Source organism: Triticum aestivum, chromosome 3D (assembly GCF_018294505.1).
Source record: "Triticum aestivum cultivar Chinese Spring chromosome 3D, IWGSC CS RefSeq v2.1, whole genome shotgun sequence".
In the NCBI taxonomy this organism is placed as follows: domain Eukaryota; kingdom Viridiplantae; phylum Streptophyta; class Magnoliopsida; order Poales; family Poaceae; genus Triticum; species Triticum aestivum.
Window position 1 is genome coordinate 585,162,940 of NC_057802.1, and position 19,242 is coordinate 585,182,181.

At 46.3% G+C, this 19,242-nt stretch overlaps 2 protein-coding genes across 3 annotated transcripts; one reads left to right on the top strand and one right to left on the bottom strand.

Annotated features, from left to right (window-relative positions):
- The first annotated feature begins 7,728 nt into the window (after positions 1-7,728).
- Positions 7,729-8,712, top strand: LOC123075648 (glutathione transferase GST 23). The gene is made up of 2 exons (XM_044498205.1): positions 7,729-8,097; positions 8,189-8,712. Exons 1-2 carry the CDS (start codon positions 7,768-7,770, stop codon positions 8,567-8,569), a joined length of 711 nt encoding a protein of 236 aa, XP_044354140.1. The 5' UTR covers positions 7,729-7,767; the 3' UTR covers positions 8,570-8,712.
- Positions 8,713-9,636: 924 nt separating this feature from the next.
- Positions 9,637-12,124, bottom strand: LOC123075649 (probable glucomannan 4-beta-mannosyltransferase 6). 2 transcript variants are annotated; one of them, XM_044498207.1, is made up of 6 exons: positions 11,655-12,124; positions 11,307-11,405; positions 10,983-11,235; positions 10,775-10,876; positions 10,418-10,554; positions 9,637-10,319 (listed from the first exon to the last, which is right to left on the bottom strand). In XM_044498207.1, the coding sequence occupies exons 1-6, from the start codon at positions 12,036-12,038 to the stop codon at positions 9,657-9,659; spliced, it is 1,638 nt and encodes a 545-aa protein (XP_044354142.1). In that variant the 5' UTR covers positions 12,039-12,124; the 3' UTR covers positions 9,637-9,656. The 2 variants fall into 2 exon arrangements, with proteins under 2 accessions (XP_044354142.1, XP_044354141.1); XM_044498206.1 differs by having other exon boundaries at positions 10,775-10,885.
- Between the last annotated feature and the right edge of the window lie 7,118 nt (positions 12,125-19,242).

Here is a 19,242-nt window from a genome sequence, read left to right on the forward strand (position 1 = left end):
CCATTTTGCGGAATCTGGGCTCACCATCGCTTCTTCATAGTTCGTAGGTTCGCCTTGGTGAAGTAACACGACCTCCAGAATAGGATTACCGTACCACTCTGGTGCGGATCTTACTCTGGTTGACCTACGAGGTTCGGTAGTAACTTGATTTGAAGTTTCATGATCAACATCATTAGCTTCCTCACTAATTGGTGTAGGAGTCACAGGAACCGGTTTCTGTGATGAACTACTTTCCAATAAGGGAGCAGGTACAGTTACCTCATCAAGTTCTACTTTCCTCCCCCTCACTTCTTTCGAGAGAAACTCCTTCTCTAGAAAGGATCCATTCTTAGCAACAAAAGTCTTGCCTTCAGATCTGTGATAGAAGGTGTACCCAACAGTTTCCTTTGGGTATCCTATGAAGACACATTTCTCCGATTTGGGTTCGAGCTTATCAGGTTGAAGCTTTTTCACATAAGCATCGCAGCCCCAAACTTTAAGAAACGATAACTTTGGTTTCTTGCCAAACCACAGTTCATATGGTGTCGTCTCAACGGATTTTGATGGTGCCCTATTTAACGTGAATGCAGCCGTCTCTAGAGCATAACCCCAAAATGATAGCGGTAAATCAGTAAGAGACATCATAGATCGCACCATATCTAGTAAAGTACGATTACGACGTTCAGACACACCATTATGTTGTGGTGTTTGGGGTGGCGTGAGTCGCGAAACTATTCCACATTGTTTCAAATGTAGACCAAACTCGTAACTCAAATATTCTCCTCCATGATCAGATTGTAGAAACTTTATTTTCATGTTACGATGATTTTCCACTTCACTCTGAAATTCTTTGAACTTTTCAAATGTTTCAGACTTATGTTTTATTAAGTAGATATATCCATATCTGCTCAAATCATCTGTGAAGGTGAGAAAATAACGATACCCGCCGCGAGCCTCAATATTCATCAGACCACATACATCAGTATATATGATTTCCAACAAATCTGTTCCTCGCTCCATTGTTCCGGAGAACGACATTTTAGTCATCTTGCCCATAAGGCATGGTTCGCAAGTACCAAGTGATTCATAATCAAGTGATTCCAAAAGTCCATCAGTATGGAGTTTCTTCATGCGCTTTACACCAATATGACCCAAACAGCAGTGCCACAAATAAGTTGCACTATCGTTATCAACTCTGCATCTTTTGGCTTCAACATTATGAATATGTGTATCACTACTATCGAGATTCAACAAAAATAGACCACTCTTCAAGGGTGCATGACCATAAAAGATATTACTCATATAAATAGAACAACCATTATTCTCAGATTTAAATGAATAACCATCTCGCATCAAACAAGATGCAGATATAATGTTCATGCTCAACGCTGGCACCAAATAACAATTATTTAGGTTTAAAACTAATCCTGAAGGTAGATGTAGAGGTAGTGTGCCGAAGGCGATCACATCGACTTTGGAACCATTTCCCACGCGCATCGTCACCTCGTCCTTAGCTAGTCTTCGCTTAATCCGTAGTCCCTGTTTCGAGTTGCAAATATTAGCAACAGAACCAGTATCAAATACCCAGGTGCTACTGTGAGCTCTAGTAATGTACACATCAATAACATGTATATCACATATACCTTTGTTCACCTTGCCATCCTTCTTATCCGTCAAAATACTTCGGGCAGTTCCGCTTCCAGTGACCAGTCTGCTTGCAGTAGAAGCACTCAGTCTCAGGCTTAGGTCCAGACTTGGGTTTCTTCTCTTGAGCAGCAACTTGTTTGCCGCTCTTCTTGAAGTTCCCATTCTTCTTCCCTTTACCATTTTTCTTGAAACTGGTGGTCTTGTTGACCATCAACACTTGATGCTCCTTTTTGATTTCTACCTCCGCAGCCTTTAGTGTTCCGAGGACATATCTGCATATGCTAGGCTCGTCAAGTTTAACCTGAGTATTCTGCGTGTGCAAAACTGGCTTGCACCCGTTGTAGATGGACGTAGAGCTTATCACACCCGATCATCACGTGGTGTCTCGGCACCACGAACTTTGGCAACGGTGCATACTCAGGGAGAACACTTTTATCTTGAAATTTAGTGAGAGATCATCTTATAGTGCTACCGTCAAACAAAGCAAAATAAGATGCATAAAGGATAAACATCATATGCAATCAATATAAGTGATATGATATGGCCATCATCATCTTGTGCTTGTGATCTCCATCTCCGAAGCACCGTCATGATCACCATCGTCGCCGGCGCGACACCTTGATCTCCATCGTAGCATCGTTGTCGTCTCGCCAACTATTGCTTCTACGACTATCTCTATCGCTTAGTGATAAAGTAAAGCAATTACAGGGCAATTGCATTGCATACAATAAAGCGACAACCATATGGCTCCTGCCAGTTGCCGATAACTCGGTTACAAAACATGATCATCTCATACAATAAAATATAGCATCATGCCTTGACCATATCACATCACAACATGCCCTGCAAAAACAAGTTAGACGTCCTCTACTTTGTTGTTGCAAGTTTAATGTGGCTGCTACGGGCTGAGCAAGAACCGTTCTTACCTACACATCAAAACCACAATGATAGTTCGTCAAGTTAGTGTTGTTTTAACATTCTCAAGGACCAGGCGTAGTCACACTCGGTTCAACTAAAGTTGGAGAAACTGACACCCGCCAGCCACCTATGTGCAAAGCGCGTCGGTAGAACCAGTCTCGCGTAAGCGTACGCGTAATGTCGGTCCGGGCCGCTTCATCCAACAATACCGCCGAACCAAAGTATGACATGCTGGTAAGCAGTATGACCTGTATCGCCCACAACTCACTTGTGTTCTACTCGTGCATATAACATCTACGCATAAACCTGGCTCGGATACCACCATTGGGGAACGTAGTAATTTCAAAAATTTCCTACGCACACGCAAGATCATGGTGATGCATAGCAACGAGAGGGGAGAGTGTTGTCCACGTACACTCGTAGACCAAAAGCAGAAGCGTTTAGCACAACACGATTGATGTAGTCGTACGTCTTCACGATCCGACCGATCCAAGTACCGAACGTACTGCACCCCCGAGATCAGCACACGTTCAGCTTGATGACGTCCCGCGAACTCTCATCCAGCAGAGCTTCACGGGAGAGTTCCATCAGCACGACGGCGCGATGACGGTGATGATGTTGCTACCGACGCAGGGCTTCGCCTAAGCACCGCTACGATATGACCGAGGTGGAATATGGTGGAGGGGGGCACCGCACACGGCTAAGAGATCAAGAGATCAATTGTTGTGTCTAGAGGTGCCCCGTTGCCCCCGTATATAAAGGAGCAAGGGGGGAGAGGCGGACGGCCAAGGAGGGCGCGCCAAGGGGGGAGTCCTACTCCCACCGGGAGTAGGATTCCTCCTTTCCTTGTTGGAGTAGGAGAGGGGAAGGAAGGGAGAGAGGAGGAGAAGGAAAAGGGGGGCGCCGCCCCCCTCCTTGTCCAATTCGGACAAGAGGGGGAGGGGGGCGCGGCTGCCCTGGCCGCCCCTCCTCTTCTCCCACTAAGGCCCATTAGGCCCAATAAACTCCCCGGGGGGTTCCAGTAACCCCCCGGTACTCCGGTAAATGTCTGAAACCTCCCGAAACACTTCCCGTGTCCGAACATAGTCGTCCAATATATCGATCTTTAAGTCTCGACCATTTCGAGACTCCTTGTCATGTCCGTGATCATATCCGGGACTCCGAACTACCTTCGGTACATCAAAACACAAAAACTCATAATACCGATCGTCACCATACTTTAAGCGTGCGGACCCTACGGGTTCGAGAACTATGTAGACATGACCGAGACACGTCTCCGGTTAATAACCAATAGCGGAACCTGGATGCTCATATTGGCTCCTACATATTCTACGAAGACCTTTATCAGTCAAACCGCATAACAACATACGTTGTTTCCTTTGTCATCGGTATGTTACTTGCCCGAGATTCGATCGTCGGTATCTCAATACCTAGTTCAATCTCGTTACCGGCAAGTCTCTTTACTCGTTACATAATGCATCATCCCACAACTAACTCATTAGTCACATTGCTTGCAAGGCTTATAGTGATGTGCATTACCGAGAGGGCCCAGAGATTCCTCTCCGACAATCGGAGTGACAAATCCTAATCTCGAAATACGCCAACTCTACAAGTACCTTCGGAGACACATGTAGAGCACCTTTATAATCACCCAGTTACGTTGTGATGTTTGGTAGCACACAAAGTGTTCCTCCGGTAAACGGGAGTTGCATAATCTCATAGTCATAGAAACATGTATAAGTCATGAAGAAAGCAATAGCAACATACTAAACGATCAAGTGCTAAGCTAACGGAATGGGTCAAGTCAATCACATCATTCTCCTAATAATGTGATCCCGTTAATCAAATGACAACTCATGTCTATGGTTAGGAAACTCAACCATCTTTGATTAACGAGCTAGTCAAGTAGGGGCATACTAGTGACACTATGTTTGTCTATGTATTCACACATGTATTATGTTTTCGGTTAATACAATTCTAGCATGAATAATAAACATTTATCATGATATGAGAAAATAAATAATAACTTTATTATTGCATCTAGGGCATATTTCCTTCACCGGTTGGGCGCACCGACGAACGCACGACCGCAAGCGGACGGTCGTGTCCGTTTTCCTAACCCAAACGGACGAAACAGACGTCCGTTTGGGGTCGTGCGTTGGAGTTGGCCTTGACTCGTCATGATTTTTTAACCCGCAAAAGGTAATAGTGCTGCTTCAATGGCGGGGACTAAAGAGTAATTAAGAAAACTCCGGTCTAAGAAGATCTATCTATGCACCTACAGTGCTTGTATAAGAGTATCTACAGCCCGCATTCTCAAATCCTCCTCAAATGTTGATGGACGCGACTGGTCAGTGACCGGACAGAAGAGAGAAGTAAAAACTATGACCCAACCGAATTCCTCATATCATCCCTTATTGGGATGTGCTAGCCAAGTTTCTCAGAAGTCTGAACTGATGAAAAGGTTAGGCAACGTATTGGACGTACAACAATACCTTAGACGTGGGATCGAGATTAGATCGCAACTATTTTTATATTAAGTAGTGCGTTGGGCAGGATTTGATCCCAAGACCTTGTGGCTCCGATGCCATATTGAACTGATGCGCTAGCCAAATTTCTCAAAAGTTCGAACTGATGAAAAGGCTAGGTGACATATTTTAATAATAAGTCTAGACTGTCCGCAAACCCTCATATTAAGGACAAATGTAGGGAGTATATGAGGCCCGCGTACTCGCCCGTTCAATCCGCCACGTACAACGTGGCCCACCCAGACCAGCCTTTTATTTTTTTTTATTTTTCTTTGTTTTCTCTTTTTTCATCTCCATCAATCATATGCAAGTTACCGGACATATAAAAAAATATGTGTTTGTATGGACGGACAAATAAGGGCTCAAAACGAACACGCCCGGTCATCGACTGGGCGCATCCGTGGGTGTTTATAGGTTCAGATTTGATAAGTCCGGCTGTAGATGCTCTAGAAAACTAATGTAGAGTCAACGATCACGAGCTGGCAAGAGCAAAACACCCTTTGTATGAAAATGTTCAAGTCAAACAAAGCATCAGAGATCATCATACATCAATGCCAGATCTGATCTCTCTCTCTCTCTCTCTCTCTCTCTCTTAATTACATATACAGTCAACGCACTTTTTTTTTGGGCGGGAGGCAGTCGACGCACTCACACGCCCGGCTAAGTTTCTTTTTTTTTTTTTTGAGGCAACGGCCAAGTTTCTAAACATAAACATGAACATCTACCTATCTTTTTTTTTTTTGAGACAATGAACATCGACCTATCTGATGGCGAGTGGCAATCCTCAAGGCCGGCCGGCCAGTTTACTCCTTCATGACGTTTGTTTATGTCTATAAGGTGGTCTTTTTCATTGAATAAATAAACTCCCACAATGTAAGGTGTATTTGTTGTAGTAATCCCACTTTTACCCTCCCCTCGCCCACGGGCGGCTGCCGGCGGTGCAAGCGTGGGAGCCATAGGACAGCGACACACGGGTTGCTCTTTGTATTGGGCCGGGCCATGTAGCAGCGAGGCGCTGTATATTTATTCAATGAGTTTTTTGAAAAGTGTAGAAATTAAAAAACAAATTCTGGATTTCTGTTAAGAAGCAAAACTTTATTGAAATTCCAAACTCTGAAATGGGAACAAAATTTCACAACCATGAGCTTTTTGAAATTCCGAACATTTTTCTGAAATCACAAACATTTTTTGAAGTTCCTATACATTTTTTTATTTTTTAATGAATTGTGTAAACGCAAGTATTTTTTGAATTTATTGAACAAACTTGAAAAATAGAAAAAAATTATAATACAAAGAAATATTCCCTAACAATCTTGAAACACAAACATTTTTTGAAAGTGTGAACAAATTTGAATTTTAAACATTATTGAAAAAAATGAATTAGACCAGACAAAGACAAAAGGAAAAGGAAAAGACAAAAAATGAATTATTAATCATTTACTATAAAAAATGAACAAAAAGGAAAAATAAAGTAAAATCAGCAGAGAAAACAACCCAAAAACGAATCAAAAATAAACCAGAATATTTCTAAAAGCAAAAAAATCCGAGTCTCTGAGTGCACACATAGCGTTAGCTAAATGGGCCAGCCCGGCCCACTCTTTTGTTGTCTTGCTGGATCTGTGTGATTTGTAGAAGCACATGTTGTTTTTAAAATCTCGATGCGAGAAACAGAATGGAGAAAAGTTCGTGGTTTGGATGCTTGGCTCAAGAGATAAAACGTTTAGAAAAATGAATCTATGAAAAAAAGCATAAAACTCCCAGGTTATGATAATGAGCGCGGCACTTGTCACCACCAGAGAAGGTGTGAGTGATCTTTTAAAGGAATGCCCTTTAACTAGCGATTTCGATACCTCGCGCGTTGCGAGACACAGCTCTGTATCACCACTTGAACATGTTTGTAAAAACATGATACTATGTAAACAAAATGTTCACGCGTTTCAGAAAAAATGGCACGTCTATTTGAATATTCTTGCGTTTAAAAAAATGCACGTGATATTTTGAAAAATGTTATACTATGTAAAAAATTGTGTGATTCAAAAGAAAATGTTTTGTACCATTGAAAAAAATGTACGTTCCATTTCTAAATGTGAACCATTAAAAAAATTATGTTTATGACATTTTTTTAAAAAAAGAATACAATGGAAAAGAAATGTCCGTTTGTCCTTCGACTATTTTGAAACACCATTTGCACTGTGGTGAAATTCGCCGAATCCGCGGGAGGCTTCACCATACAGCTTGGCTGTCCATGACATGATGCCGCGAGGAAACGGCCGCAGCCCAGCGACGACCTTCTTGCTGCATATGATGATGCCGAAACTGCCCCATGACCAAGAACGACAGCGCCTTTGGTGAACCGCCGTAGCACCGGCCTGCACGTAACAATCAGCCGGGCGAACTGCCACGTAGGATTGCCGACTTGCCGTGCAGCACAAGGTCGGTTCCGTGGTGCTCAAGTGACACGCACTGCTCCAGCCTCTTGGCGGATGGACCATTGACCATATTGCTCTGCTCGTTGTCGAACGTCGACGACAGCGTTGACACGGAGGAACCCCGGCAGGTAGCTTTCACCGGTGCCAACCTTGGAATTGGATTCGATAGGAAGCCACCGGGAAATTTCGCCCAAACACAACGCACTATATATAGCCCATCGATCGATGCCCCGGCTAGAAAGTAGAAATCGGTGGACCGGGCGGACATGGAGATGATGCCTTGTGAACAGCCGGCGGTGAGGCTCATCGGCTGGCTGAGCCCGTACGTGCACCGGGCCGAGGTGGCCCTGCGCCTCAAGGGCGTCCCCTACGAGCTCCTACACGACGACATGGCCAGCAAGAGCGACCTGCTGCTCACCCACAACCCCGTCCACAAGAAGGTCCCCGTGCTCCTCCACGGCCACCGCTCCATCCCGGAGTCGCTCGTCATCGTCGAGTACGTCGACGAGGCCTTCCCCGCCGGCCCGCCGCTGCTCCCCTCCGACCCCCTCGCCCGCGCCAACGCCCGCTTCTGGGCAAGATTCCTCGACGACAAGGTGAGCAGCAGATCTGCATCTCACTCACAGGTGAACAGTACAGAGTGTACATTGATTTAATCAGCACAAACGATGAAACGAATGTGTGCAGTGCTGGAAGGCCCTGTGGGTGGCGCTGTGGGCGGAGCCCGGCGAGGCGCGGGCGGCGGCGGCGAGGGAGGCCAAGGAGGGCCTGGCGCTGCTGGAGGCGCAGCTGCCGGAGGGGAAGCGGTTCTTCGGCGGCGACGCCATCGGCCTCCTTGACATAGCTGCCAGCGGGGTGGCGCGCTGGCTGGGCGTGTTCGAGGAGATGGCCGGGGTGCGGCTGCTGACCGAGGAGGAGCACCCGGCGCTGTGCCGGTGGGCGAGGGAGTACGCGGCGGACGAGACCGTGCGGCAGTGCCTCCCGCACAGGGACCTCGTGCTGGCCGTCCTGACGCCCAGGAGGGGCATGTTCGTGTCCACGGCCAAGGCCATGGCCGCGCACAAGTAGCGCGCTAGTTATATACGTGTGCACGTTGGAGCTGCCGTGACAGTGGATTCCGATGTGCTATGTACTATGAAGGAATCTTGTTAGAAAAAAGAGTACTACTATAAAGGAATAATTTATGGGAAATGATAACTGATTTTTAGTCATTTGGCCTACGCATGAGCTATCGTCAGATCAAATGCACAAATCTTAAAGTAGAGAAAAGTGCCCGGTCACATTTTCCGTCTCACTCGACTGCAGCTCGGTTATGCACTCCATTCCCCACCACTCGCTCACTTCTCCCATCGCCCGTCCAGCCGCCCGTCCCCTCACCCGCCTCCCACCGCTATCCCTTTTCCTCTTCAAGCGCTCCTTGACAGGCTGCTCCGGCAACGCATGACGAGGCTGCGGCGAGCGCGAAGGAGAAGGTGGAGGTGCGCGCCGCCGCTGTCGATGCAAGGTGGATCTGCGCGTGCTCATTGTTTGGCAAGCGGAGCTGCCGCGCGACGACAACATCAACGACACTCTTAGCATTCGTGTCGGTGTCCCAGTTTAGGACCAAAGCCGCCAACTAGTACTTTTTGCAAAAAAAATTAGCCTCGAAATTAGTGGTTTTGGCACAAAACTGTAGAATTATGGTTCCCGCAATCCTAGCCTTCAATGTCGATGTTTTCTGCAATTCACTTCCCATTTTAGGGGTCCCTCACGATTGATTACGGTTCCTGGCCTCGAGGGCCGGTATGAGGAACCTAATTAGACTCTAGAAGCCTTGATGCTACCATGCACCACCTCACCGCCCCGCCCTTCTCTCAACGTCACCACCGCCGCAACAATCCCTCTAAGCCCCACCCACTACCCCTGGTTTGCAGAAACTCCAGTAACTCCCACATCCGTACACCTGTTAACCTGCTTCCTCGCCTCCGCCTTGCACGCCACAGCTCGTTACCGCTCACAGTGTCATGACCGTCTCCGAGGTCCTGGCTTGGTCTCACCATGGCCGACACTCTCACTACGCTCCTCACATTCTCCCCGCCTTCGGCTCGGGCGAAGCTGAAAATTGACTGACGCACAAATTTTTTTAGGCACCTATAGATTAGCAAATGTGTTTATTCTATGAAGTGTGATGGACGCCCAAGAGCTCGAACCCAATGGCAAAGTACATGATGGACTGAGGCAGCGCAAACAAGTAGAAATAACCATGCCCGTGCACACAGTCGTAGCACCCGGACGCCAGGAGAAGCGCGCCGACCAGCAGCTCCAGCCAATGGAGCCGGCACCGCCGTTTCAGACGGCGGCCCTCCGCGCCCGGCGTCGGCCTACCGTTCCCGGACTTGCGGGTGACGATCCACTCGTTGGCGCGGCCGGCCTCGAAGAGCCCGATGAGGATGGCCTTGAACCGGTGCAGCGCCATGGCGTTCTCGAACGCGACCCACGGCACCACCAGGTGCGCGGACCGGCGCCACGGCGTACCCGCCGAGTTGAGCAGCGTCGTCGCCGTCGGGACGCACACCATCTGCCACGTCGGGATGCGCACCTGCGGGAACAGCGTCTTGGCCGGCAGCAGCACGCTGAAGAAGAAGAAGGTGAAGAAGGTGGACACCACCCTCCGCGTCACGAAGAAGTTGTACACGATGTAGAGCTTCTTCCACGCCGGCACCCGCTCCGCCGCGACGATCTCCCGGAGCATCTTCTTGAACAGCAGCGCCGGCCCGCACGACCACCGGTGCTGCTGGGACCGGTACGCCCCAAGAGAGCTCGGCAGCTCGCTCTTCACCTGCGATGCGACAGTTACATATATGCATCTCTCAACTCTGTTGATTACTGAACGATCCACCATGCAAATTGTGTGCATGTTCATGGTTGATAATATACCTTGACGTCACCGACGTAAACAAATTCCCAGCCGAGAAGTGCTGCTCTGAGTGCCAAGTCCATGTCCTCCGCGGTGGTCCGCTCATCCCAGCCGCCCGATTCCACAATGGCTTGCCGTCTCCATACTCCAGCACTTCCTAGTTGTAGTGTACACAAAATCCGTCTCAAACCAAGAACAAATACGTACTATTCAATTTATGAAATCCGTCTAAAAAATCTTAGTAACTAAATCTCATTAAATTTATGTATAATCTTGGTTCTTCATGTAGAACCAACCAATGTAAGCTCTGTGTTCATGTAGGATTTTATACATGCCAATAACTTATACCTGTACATACCAATAACTTATATACGTACCATTGTAGCCAAAGAAGCTGCAGAGTGAGGACCCAGCTTGCTGCTCCACCTTGAAATGGTAGTCCATGGACATCTCCTGCATCCTCGTCAGTAGACACTCGTCTGCGTTCACTACGTACAGTTATAACAAACAAGAGCTCAAAATTACTTCTCCTCAGTCTCAGCAACCACCAACTCCAGCGCGCGGTGCATACGTAATTGGACGTACCGAACTCCCAGCGCGCCTGCACGAGCGCGAGGCCGGGGTCGCGGAGGAGGAGCGGCACGGTGCGGGCGAGGAAGTCCGGCGAGGGCTGGAAGTCGGCGTCGAAGATGGCGACGAACTCGCAGCCCCGGGCGTAGGCGTGGCGCATCCCCTCCGTGAGGTTGCCGGCCTTGTGCCCGGCCCGGTCCGTGCGGGCCTCGTACCTCACGTCCACGCCGCTCCCGGCCCACCGCTCGCACTCCTCCCTCACCAGCTCCTGCGTTTGCATGCAACTTGGTCGAGAAGAAGTTGGTGGCAGATCGAGCATGGATCGGGGCAGCTACGTACCTTGATGGCGGCGTCGGTGGAGTCGTCGAGGACCTGCACAATTAATCGGTCTGCCGGCCACGTGAGCCTGCAGGCTGCCCCGATCGAGAGCTGGTACACCTGTTCGTTTTTTTACAGTACATGGTCACGTACGCTTGTCAGCAGGGCGCCGTGCATGCATGCACGCTAGGTTAACTGCTCCGCTCTAAATTAATTCCTAGCTACCACTGCCTCTTCAAAGTTTAGCTAGCTACCTCCATCACTAGCTCTCAAGTCTCAACAGTTGAGCTTGATCCATCGTCTCGAGTTTAATCTCACAAGACCAGATTAAGTTAACTAACTGAGACATCGTGCATAGTAGATACGTACCTCTCTTTCATTGTACATGGGGATCTGGACGAGCACCATGGGGAAGCAGGCCGAGGAGCCACCACCGCCACCAGCCTCGACGTCAGGTTCGACGGGGACGTCGCGCCTCCCGGGCCGCCGGCGCCGGCTGAGCAGCTTGGCCGCGGCGCTGGCCGTCCCGAGGAGGACCTTCTCGGCGAGCACCATGACCGACATGGCCATGCACAGCATCACGGCGCCCCGGAGCAGCGGCACGGAGAGCGCGCCCCACGCCCGGAGCAGCAGCCGCAGGAAGGCGGCCACCGCCGGCGGGAAGGAGGCGGTCAGCCGGTCGGCCGCGCTCGCGAACGCCTCGCCGGCGCCGGCCAGCATCGCCGCCAGCCGGTGACCGCCTGCATGATGCATGCTCTCTCCTGGATAATCTGCTTGGTGTGTGTATGCTACCTTGTTGCATGGCTGGACCTCGACTCTTCTTGGGGTCGAAATGTCGCTCGCTTCGCTGTGGTCTACGACGGTAGTCCTGTCCTGCTGCCGGAGCATTAGTAGAAAACAGGGCTTTAGTTCGGCCAGAAAAAAGCATTAATTCCGATTGCATTACGAACCGGGACTAATGTGAGCATTAATCCCAATTCAAGCGGTTAGGGCACCATACAGGCATCAGTCTTGGTTCAAATGGGACCTTTAGTCCCGGTTGGTGCCACGAACCGGAACTAAAGAGTGTGATGCCCATTAGTATCGGTTCATGGCACGAACCGGTACTAAAGGTCCCATTTTCAAACTCTACCCCCTGGTGGATCGCCTTTTCAGTTTTTTAAAAAGCAAAAGAAAATGATAAAAACTTCAAAAATTAAAATCCTTCCAGATGTAGTTATGTTACTACATGTACTAGTTAGGAAAATTTAAAAACTTAAATTTGAATATGTTTTGCAAAAAGTGTAGGGAAAATGTAAAACGGTTATAACTTTTGCATACGATGTCAGAAAAAAACGTATAATATATCAAAATGTTCAGCACGAAAATCCGCATCCGATTTTGGCGGCCTACGGCCTGTTTGCAAATTTTTAAAATCCTTAAATTCTAAAAGGAAAAAAATTATGCTCAAATTTCTGTTTTTTTTTTGAATTTTTGTTAAATCTGGTCAAACTACTTATTCAAGAAGTATTAGTGTTACTAAATAATTATTTAAGAATATTAGTGTTACTAAATAATTATTTCAGTTTTTTTGAATTTTGATCAAATCTGGTCAAACTATGGTCAAACTGTGGTCAAACAATGGTCAAACTAATTATTCAAGAAATATTAGTGTTACTAAATAATTATTTCAGTTTTTTGAATTTTGTTCAAATCTGGTCAAAACTGTGGTCAAACTATGGTCAAACTACTTATTCAAGAAATATTAGTGTTACTAAATAATTATTGTTTTTTAGAACAATAGTTTCAAACTCAAACAGTGAAATGTGTGACTTCATGCTCAAACTAAATTCCTGAGGGTTAATAGGATTGACATCTTACTATTATCAGGAAAACAACAAGTGCAGACTTGGAAACGAGGGACCAACAATATACTAAAAGTCGTGATGCTTGAAATTTTTATGTTTTTGGAAATTTATTAAATCATGGTTTGGATGGACCAACAATCATTTATGTTGTCATATTATTTGTACCCCTTATTGGTTGGCCCTCCCTCGGGTGAGCGTTCATAGTACCACAACTGCATTCCTATCCAGAGTTCCTGACGTGGTGTAATAAGAGAGCTGACTCGATAAAACAACGTCGTGATTGAAATGGCGATTCTGTATGCAAATCAAACTTGAGTTGAACTGACATTGTGCCATTCGCCAGAGTCAAACACAATTTTTTTGCCGTGAGATACCCACTAGGGCTTTGCCTTTTTCGTATACATGGACGATGCATGTTCACAATGGAGTATTAAATTGTGATCGATACAAATCACAACAATACAAGACGTTCGGAGGACCTCCTCTACGCTGGAATACGACACAGGCACAGCTAACCTGGGCCGGCCCATTTGCGCTGGAAAATCAACAAAAATTGCGCCCTACATGGGTATCGAACTAACGACCAGGTATATAATTCCTAACGCTGCTAGCCACTCCGCCCGCCTAACAAAAGTGATAGAACAGCAGTGTCACACCTAAAGAATTAGCGAGAGCGGCAACACTTTAACACCAATTCACAAATACTAAAATGGGTGCGGATATCTAACACACAAGCTCCCGCGAGTGCATAACATCACTAGTCCAAAACGATTTATTTTTTAGAAATTTCGTATGTGAATTTCTGTTTGACAAAGTAAATATGCTTTAAACCCAAACATTTTCAAAATCTGTGAACATATTTTTAAAATTCAAACATTTAGTGAACAATGTTTCAGACTCTCAAACTTTGTTTTAGAAAAATAAGAGCAGAATTGAAAACGAGAACATTTCTTGAAACTACAAACATTTTTTCTTAAATACGAACATTTTCTTAAAACAGGAACAAAACTGAAAACACGGACATTTTCTGAAACTACAAACAATTACTTCAAAATGCGAACATTTTATGAATTCCTCAGAATGTATTTGTATTTTCAAATTGCTCATAATGTCAAAACATGAACATTTTTACAAAGAGCAAACAAAATTTTCCACACGAACATTTTTGTTTTAACATTTTATTAAAATCACTATTAAATTTGGAATTTCAAGAAAAATACGAATAAAAATTTGAAAGATTTTTTTAGAATTTTCTCGAACATTTTTTTGTATTCGTGTAGAAAAATCACCATGTTCAACGTAGGGTGTAGGGGTAGGTCAGAAGGCTCCGTTTGGGAGTATGTTTTTTCTCGACATCCGTCAAATGACCTAATTTTTTTCACTGGCTTGTATGAAGAATTCAAGGCACCATGCCAAGGTTTTTTGGTTTTGTAATTTTTTTACATTTTCTAGAGATTTCTTTGTCAAAAAAGGGCGATAAATTGCCGGACGTGTCGCAACTAGCATACAGTGTCGAAAATCGTTCAAACTTGGCGTAGATGCCTACCATGTGCATGCTCACCTTCTTGGAAAACTTGTGGTCTTTTGAAGGATATCTAAAAACTGACCATGTTCAAATGAGGGTGTTCAGGTAGGTCAGAAAGCTCCGTCTGAGAGCACGTTGTGTTTCGACATCCATGAAATTGCCCCAATTTTTTATATGACCTTGTATGGCCAACTAAGTGCACCATGCCAAGTTGTTTTTTTTTGATGAATTTTGCGTTTTCTGGAGTTTCCTCGGCCAAAAAAGGTCGATAAATGGTCGGACGTGTCGCGACTTGCATACGGTGTCAGAAATCATTCAAACTTGACATGGATGTCTACCATGGGTATGCTCATCTACTTCAAAAAGTTGGGGTCATTTTAAGAATTTCCAAAACTAGACCATGTTCAATGAAGGGTGTTCGGTTGCCAGAAGGCTCTGTTTGAGAGCACGTTGTTTCTTGACATCTTTGAAATGGCCTCAACTTTTTCCATGGCCTTGTATGACCAATTCAAGACACCAAGCTAAGTTTTTTGGATTCTCAACAAGTTTTGCATTTTCTGGAGTTTTTCCGGTGAAAAAAGACCAATAAATGATCGGACGTCTCGCAACTTGCATACGGTGTCAGAAGTCATTCAAACCTGACACTGATGCCTACCATGGGTAATGCCCACCTTCCTGCAAAAGTTGGGATCATTTGAATGATGTCCAAAACTATACCATGTTCTACAAAGAGCATCCGTTAGGCCAGAAGGTTTCGTCTAAGAGCATGTTATTTATCAACATCCTTAAAATAAGCTCATAGATTAAAAAAAATCATGAATTTATTAAAATGAAAATAAGAAGAAACGAAGACAAATAAAAAAATGAATAAAACGGAATAAAAAAGGCCAAACAAAAGCAAAAGAAAAAACAGACTGAGAAGATGCACTAAAAAAGAAGTAATTAGACGCAAGAAGTGAGCTATCCTAGTTTGTTATAGTGGATGGAAGTAATCACAAAGGTCCATAGTCTGAATCCTACTCCATGCACCTATTTTTTCAAGGTTAAAAATAGAAAAGGGAAATGGGCCAGACCTTGGACGAAGGGGTGTGTGCGCCGGTTTGTGCGACGCTACTCCCGGGAGTGCCTAGTCACCGCTTTCTGTGCTACTTAGTGGACGCAGCGCTTGAACACCACCTTTCATGGGCCGGCCAAACTACACGAGCGATCAACTGTCGCTCGTCAAGAGCATACGCTTGATCGCTTCTTCGTGGTTCGACCAAAAGAAAACTTCTTCATGGTTGACCTGGACAAAAAGTTGACCATTGATAGATTTGACCTTTGACCATTGACAATAAAAAAAGGGTTCGCCCTTTTGGAAAATTTCATGGACTTTAAAAAAATAAGCGGATTTGCAAAATGTTCATAAATTAAAAATTCCATGAATTAAAAATAACCATGGATTTTGATTAAAAAAAGTACAGATTTGAAAAAAGTTCATGATTTTTTTTAAAATCATCGATTTTGCAAAAGTTTATCAATTTTGAAAAAATCCATCGATTTTGAAAAAAAAATCTTCTACTTTGAAAAAACAATATTCATCTTGAGAAAGGTTCATCAATTTAGAAAAAAATCATCAATCTTGAATAAAGTTCATCGACTTTGAAAAAAAATCATCAATATTAAAAAAAAAAGGTTCATTGATTTTTTTAAAAGGAAACTGAAAAAGTTTGCACATTGCAAAAGAAAAAGTAAAACAAAAAGGAACATAAAAGGAAAAGAAAACGAAAAAGAAAAAAAGGGAAATGAAGACCAAAAAAACGTTTGAAAAAACAAGAAAAAAGGAAATAAGAAAGAGGAGAGAGAAAAGAAGAAAAGGACGAGAAAGAACTATCTAAACACAAGTTCTCAAGTCGGCTGGTTGGTTATCACGTCCAACTATGTACTAGGAAGTACCTGGTTCGATTCCTCTCAGGATCATGTTTTCTTTTCTGGATTTAAAATCAGAAAAAAGAAGGGGAAGATGGGCCGGCCCAGCTCACTGTACACGTATACAGCGGACGAATGATTTCTAATATATGACCATCATGCCTTTACTTACGAAGAGGTATTGACTAATCTGGACCCAGGGGTGGTTTCACAGTGTGCATCATGATGCATGCAGAGGCGGCCGGAGCATTTCCTCCAATGCAATTATATCACTTCATCAATATATGATATATCAATCGAATGAAATGTCATGGAGAAAACACATGCGCCGACTGTATGCATAGCCCTGTTTTGGCAGCGTTGACCAGCAGTGCGCCATGGTCAAAGGCATGTCCCCTTTCTCGTCGTGAAATGTGGAACCCTCAGTCCGGCAGGCACACCCTGACATGGCTAGCACGCGCGCTGCTACTAAGTACGTACACCCTCTATCTCATAATATAAAAAGTTTTCTGACATCAGTGTAGTGTCAAAAAAAGTCTTACATTATGAGACGGAGGGAGTACTTGTGTGCGATGGCCTTGGCAATGGACACGTGCGATTTCCTTCCTCGCCGCCCCTGTCCGGGAGGCACTGCCGCACGGTCTCGTCCGCCCTATGCTCCCTCGCCCACCGGCACAGGCGCACAGCGTCGGGTGGTCCTCCTCGGTCCGGCCATCTCCTCGAACACCCCTATCCAGTGCCAGTCCCCTTCCGACGGCTGCGCCTCCAGCAGCGTCAGCTTCTCCTCCGGCCCCCTCTCCGTCGCCGCCTGCGCCTCGCCGGGCTCCGTCCACAACGCCATCCACGGAGGCTTCTTGCACTGCACGCGTGTATCGTGAAGTAGAGTGGAGTTTCGGAATCGGTCGCTGAACCGATGAGAGCAGAGCAACCCTGCTTCAATGCTGTATGTAGGTTGACTGATCCGCACTGGATGGAGAGTCTCGTATGGTACTCCTCTTCAGCTTCAGGCTGATGCATCCATCCATGCCTCCAGACTGCAGCCTCTGCTTCGACTACTTTCCCTACGTCAACTCCATGATCGACGACGCTGCCCTCGTGAAGAAGGCGCGGACGACGCCAAGAGGCTCCTGCCGCCGCCGCCGCATTGGCCTGGGCAATCAGAGGATATGACTTTTTCATCCCCTATTTACTCATGCATGTGTTAGCCGTATATACTATGTTCATAAATGTTTCAGTTCTATATACTGTACGTGCTCAAATATTTAGGTATCGATACGAGTTGCATATTGTGATTGTCGTGCTTATTATCTACTTGTGGATTAGATTAATCAAAAAGGTCCTGATATCTCCAGCAACTCTTTCGCCTCCTTGTCCGGTTTGGCGAAGAGCGTCTCCGTCACTGCTTGTTCTGGCCGGTTGACCTCAATATAGGCCTTGTTCTGAATGGACTCTATGATGGCGGTGTGCTCCGCCATCTCCATTGCTTGGGCGGACCCATAATCCGCATCCGCGTCCGCCGTGGCGAAGCCCGTAGCCAGCAACGCCTCTTCCTCCGGCTCCGCCGCCTCACCCTCAGGATCCGCTTCCGGTAGTTGCTCTCCCTCCTCCTCCTCCTCCTCCTCCGCCTGCTCCTCCTCCTCATCATCCAACGGCTCCTGCGGATTCAGAGAACGGCCGGCGGCGAAACGAGCAGCCCACCGCACCTGGATCTGCTCCAGCAGCTGCACCCTCCGCTCCGGAGTGAGCATGGCATTGGTGGCGGTCCGGCGTATCGGCATCGCAAGCGGCAGACGGAAATGGAAGTGCCAGTGGCGGAGAGGAGAAAAGAGAAGTAGTGGGCCGGGCTAGGGTTCTACTACCGCCGTCAGACTTAAATAGCCGGCTTCCTCCCTCGGGCGGCACGCCGGAGCGGCACCACGCGGCGCGGAGCGAAGGAGGCGCCCGTCAAACCAACGGTCTCTCCGCGTCCCCGCGTCGGCCCTATCCTTTAGTCATACGCTGCGGGCGTGCCTGGACACGTCTGTGCCTCCTCATATTCGTCCCAGATATGGGTCGAGATATGGGGAGTGCTGATAAATCCGGGCGTTGGGCAGGAAATAGGGCGCCCGGTTAGGTGAAGCTTTTTTTGTTTGTTCAGACACTGATCGGGCAGTACGTCTATGCTTCTGGGACGGGTACGGTTGTAGATGCTCTATGGGGACAGGGTTTGGTCGGCGTTGACTAAACCAAATATATAAGAAGGTAATTTTGAATAGATTCAGCTAATGCCGTGAATGGATGGAACGGAGCGTTTGGATTTTAAGCATGTCATTCGAATGTTTTTTCGTGGCAACTTTAGTTGTTAGAACATGACAACTCTGTCCTAGTTTGTTTTTTTGTCAAAAAATTGTCATGTTTGCCTACCTCGCGTGAACTAAAGTTGCCATGAAAAATGTTCGGATGACATGCTTAAAATTCGAACGTTCAGGATTTATTATTTCCGTAATGTTAATTATTCATTAAATTCCTCAAAATAAATTCTTTAAATTTGTAGCCAAACACGTATATAAGAAGATAATAATTTTGAATAGATACAGCTGAAGCCGTACTGAATGGATGGAATGGGGCATGATCAAATGTGGGCGTACAGCAGGCGCCGGAAGTCGTCGCGAAGTGCAGTGTCCATGGACGAGAGGAT

Coding starts and splice junctions, on each gene's coding strand:
- LOC123075649 (XM_044498206.1), bottom strand. CDS start 12,038: ATGCATCATGCAGGCGGTCACCGGCTGGCGGCGATGCTGGCCGGCGCC. Junction 11,406..11,654: donor CCATGTACAATGAAAGAGAG/GTACGTATCTAC, acceptor AAAAACGAACAG/GTGTACCAGCTCTCGATCGG. Junction 10,320..10,417: donor TTTACGTCGGTGACGTCAAG/GTATATTATCAA, acceptor GTCGCATCGCAG/GTGAAGAGCGAGCTGCCGAG.
- LOC123075648 (XM_044498205.1), top strand. CDS start 7,768: ATGGAGATGATGCCTTGTGAACAGCCGGCGGTGAGGCTCATCGGCTGG. Junction 8,098..8,188: donor CAAGATTCCTCGACGACAAG/GTGAGCAGCAGA, acceptor GAATGTGTGCAG/TGCTGGAAGGCCCTGTGGGT.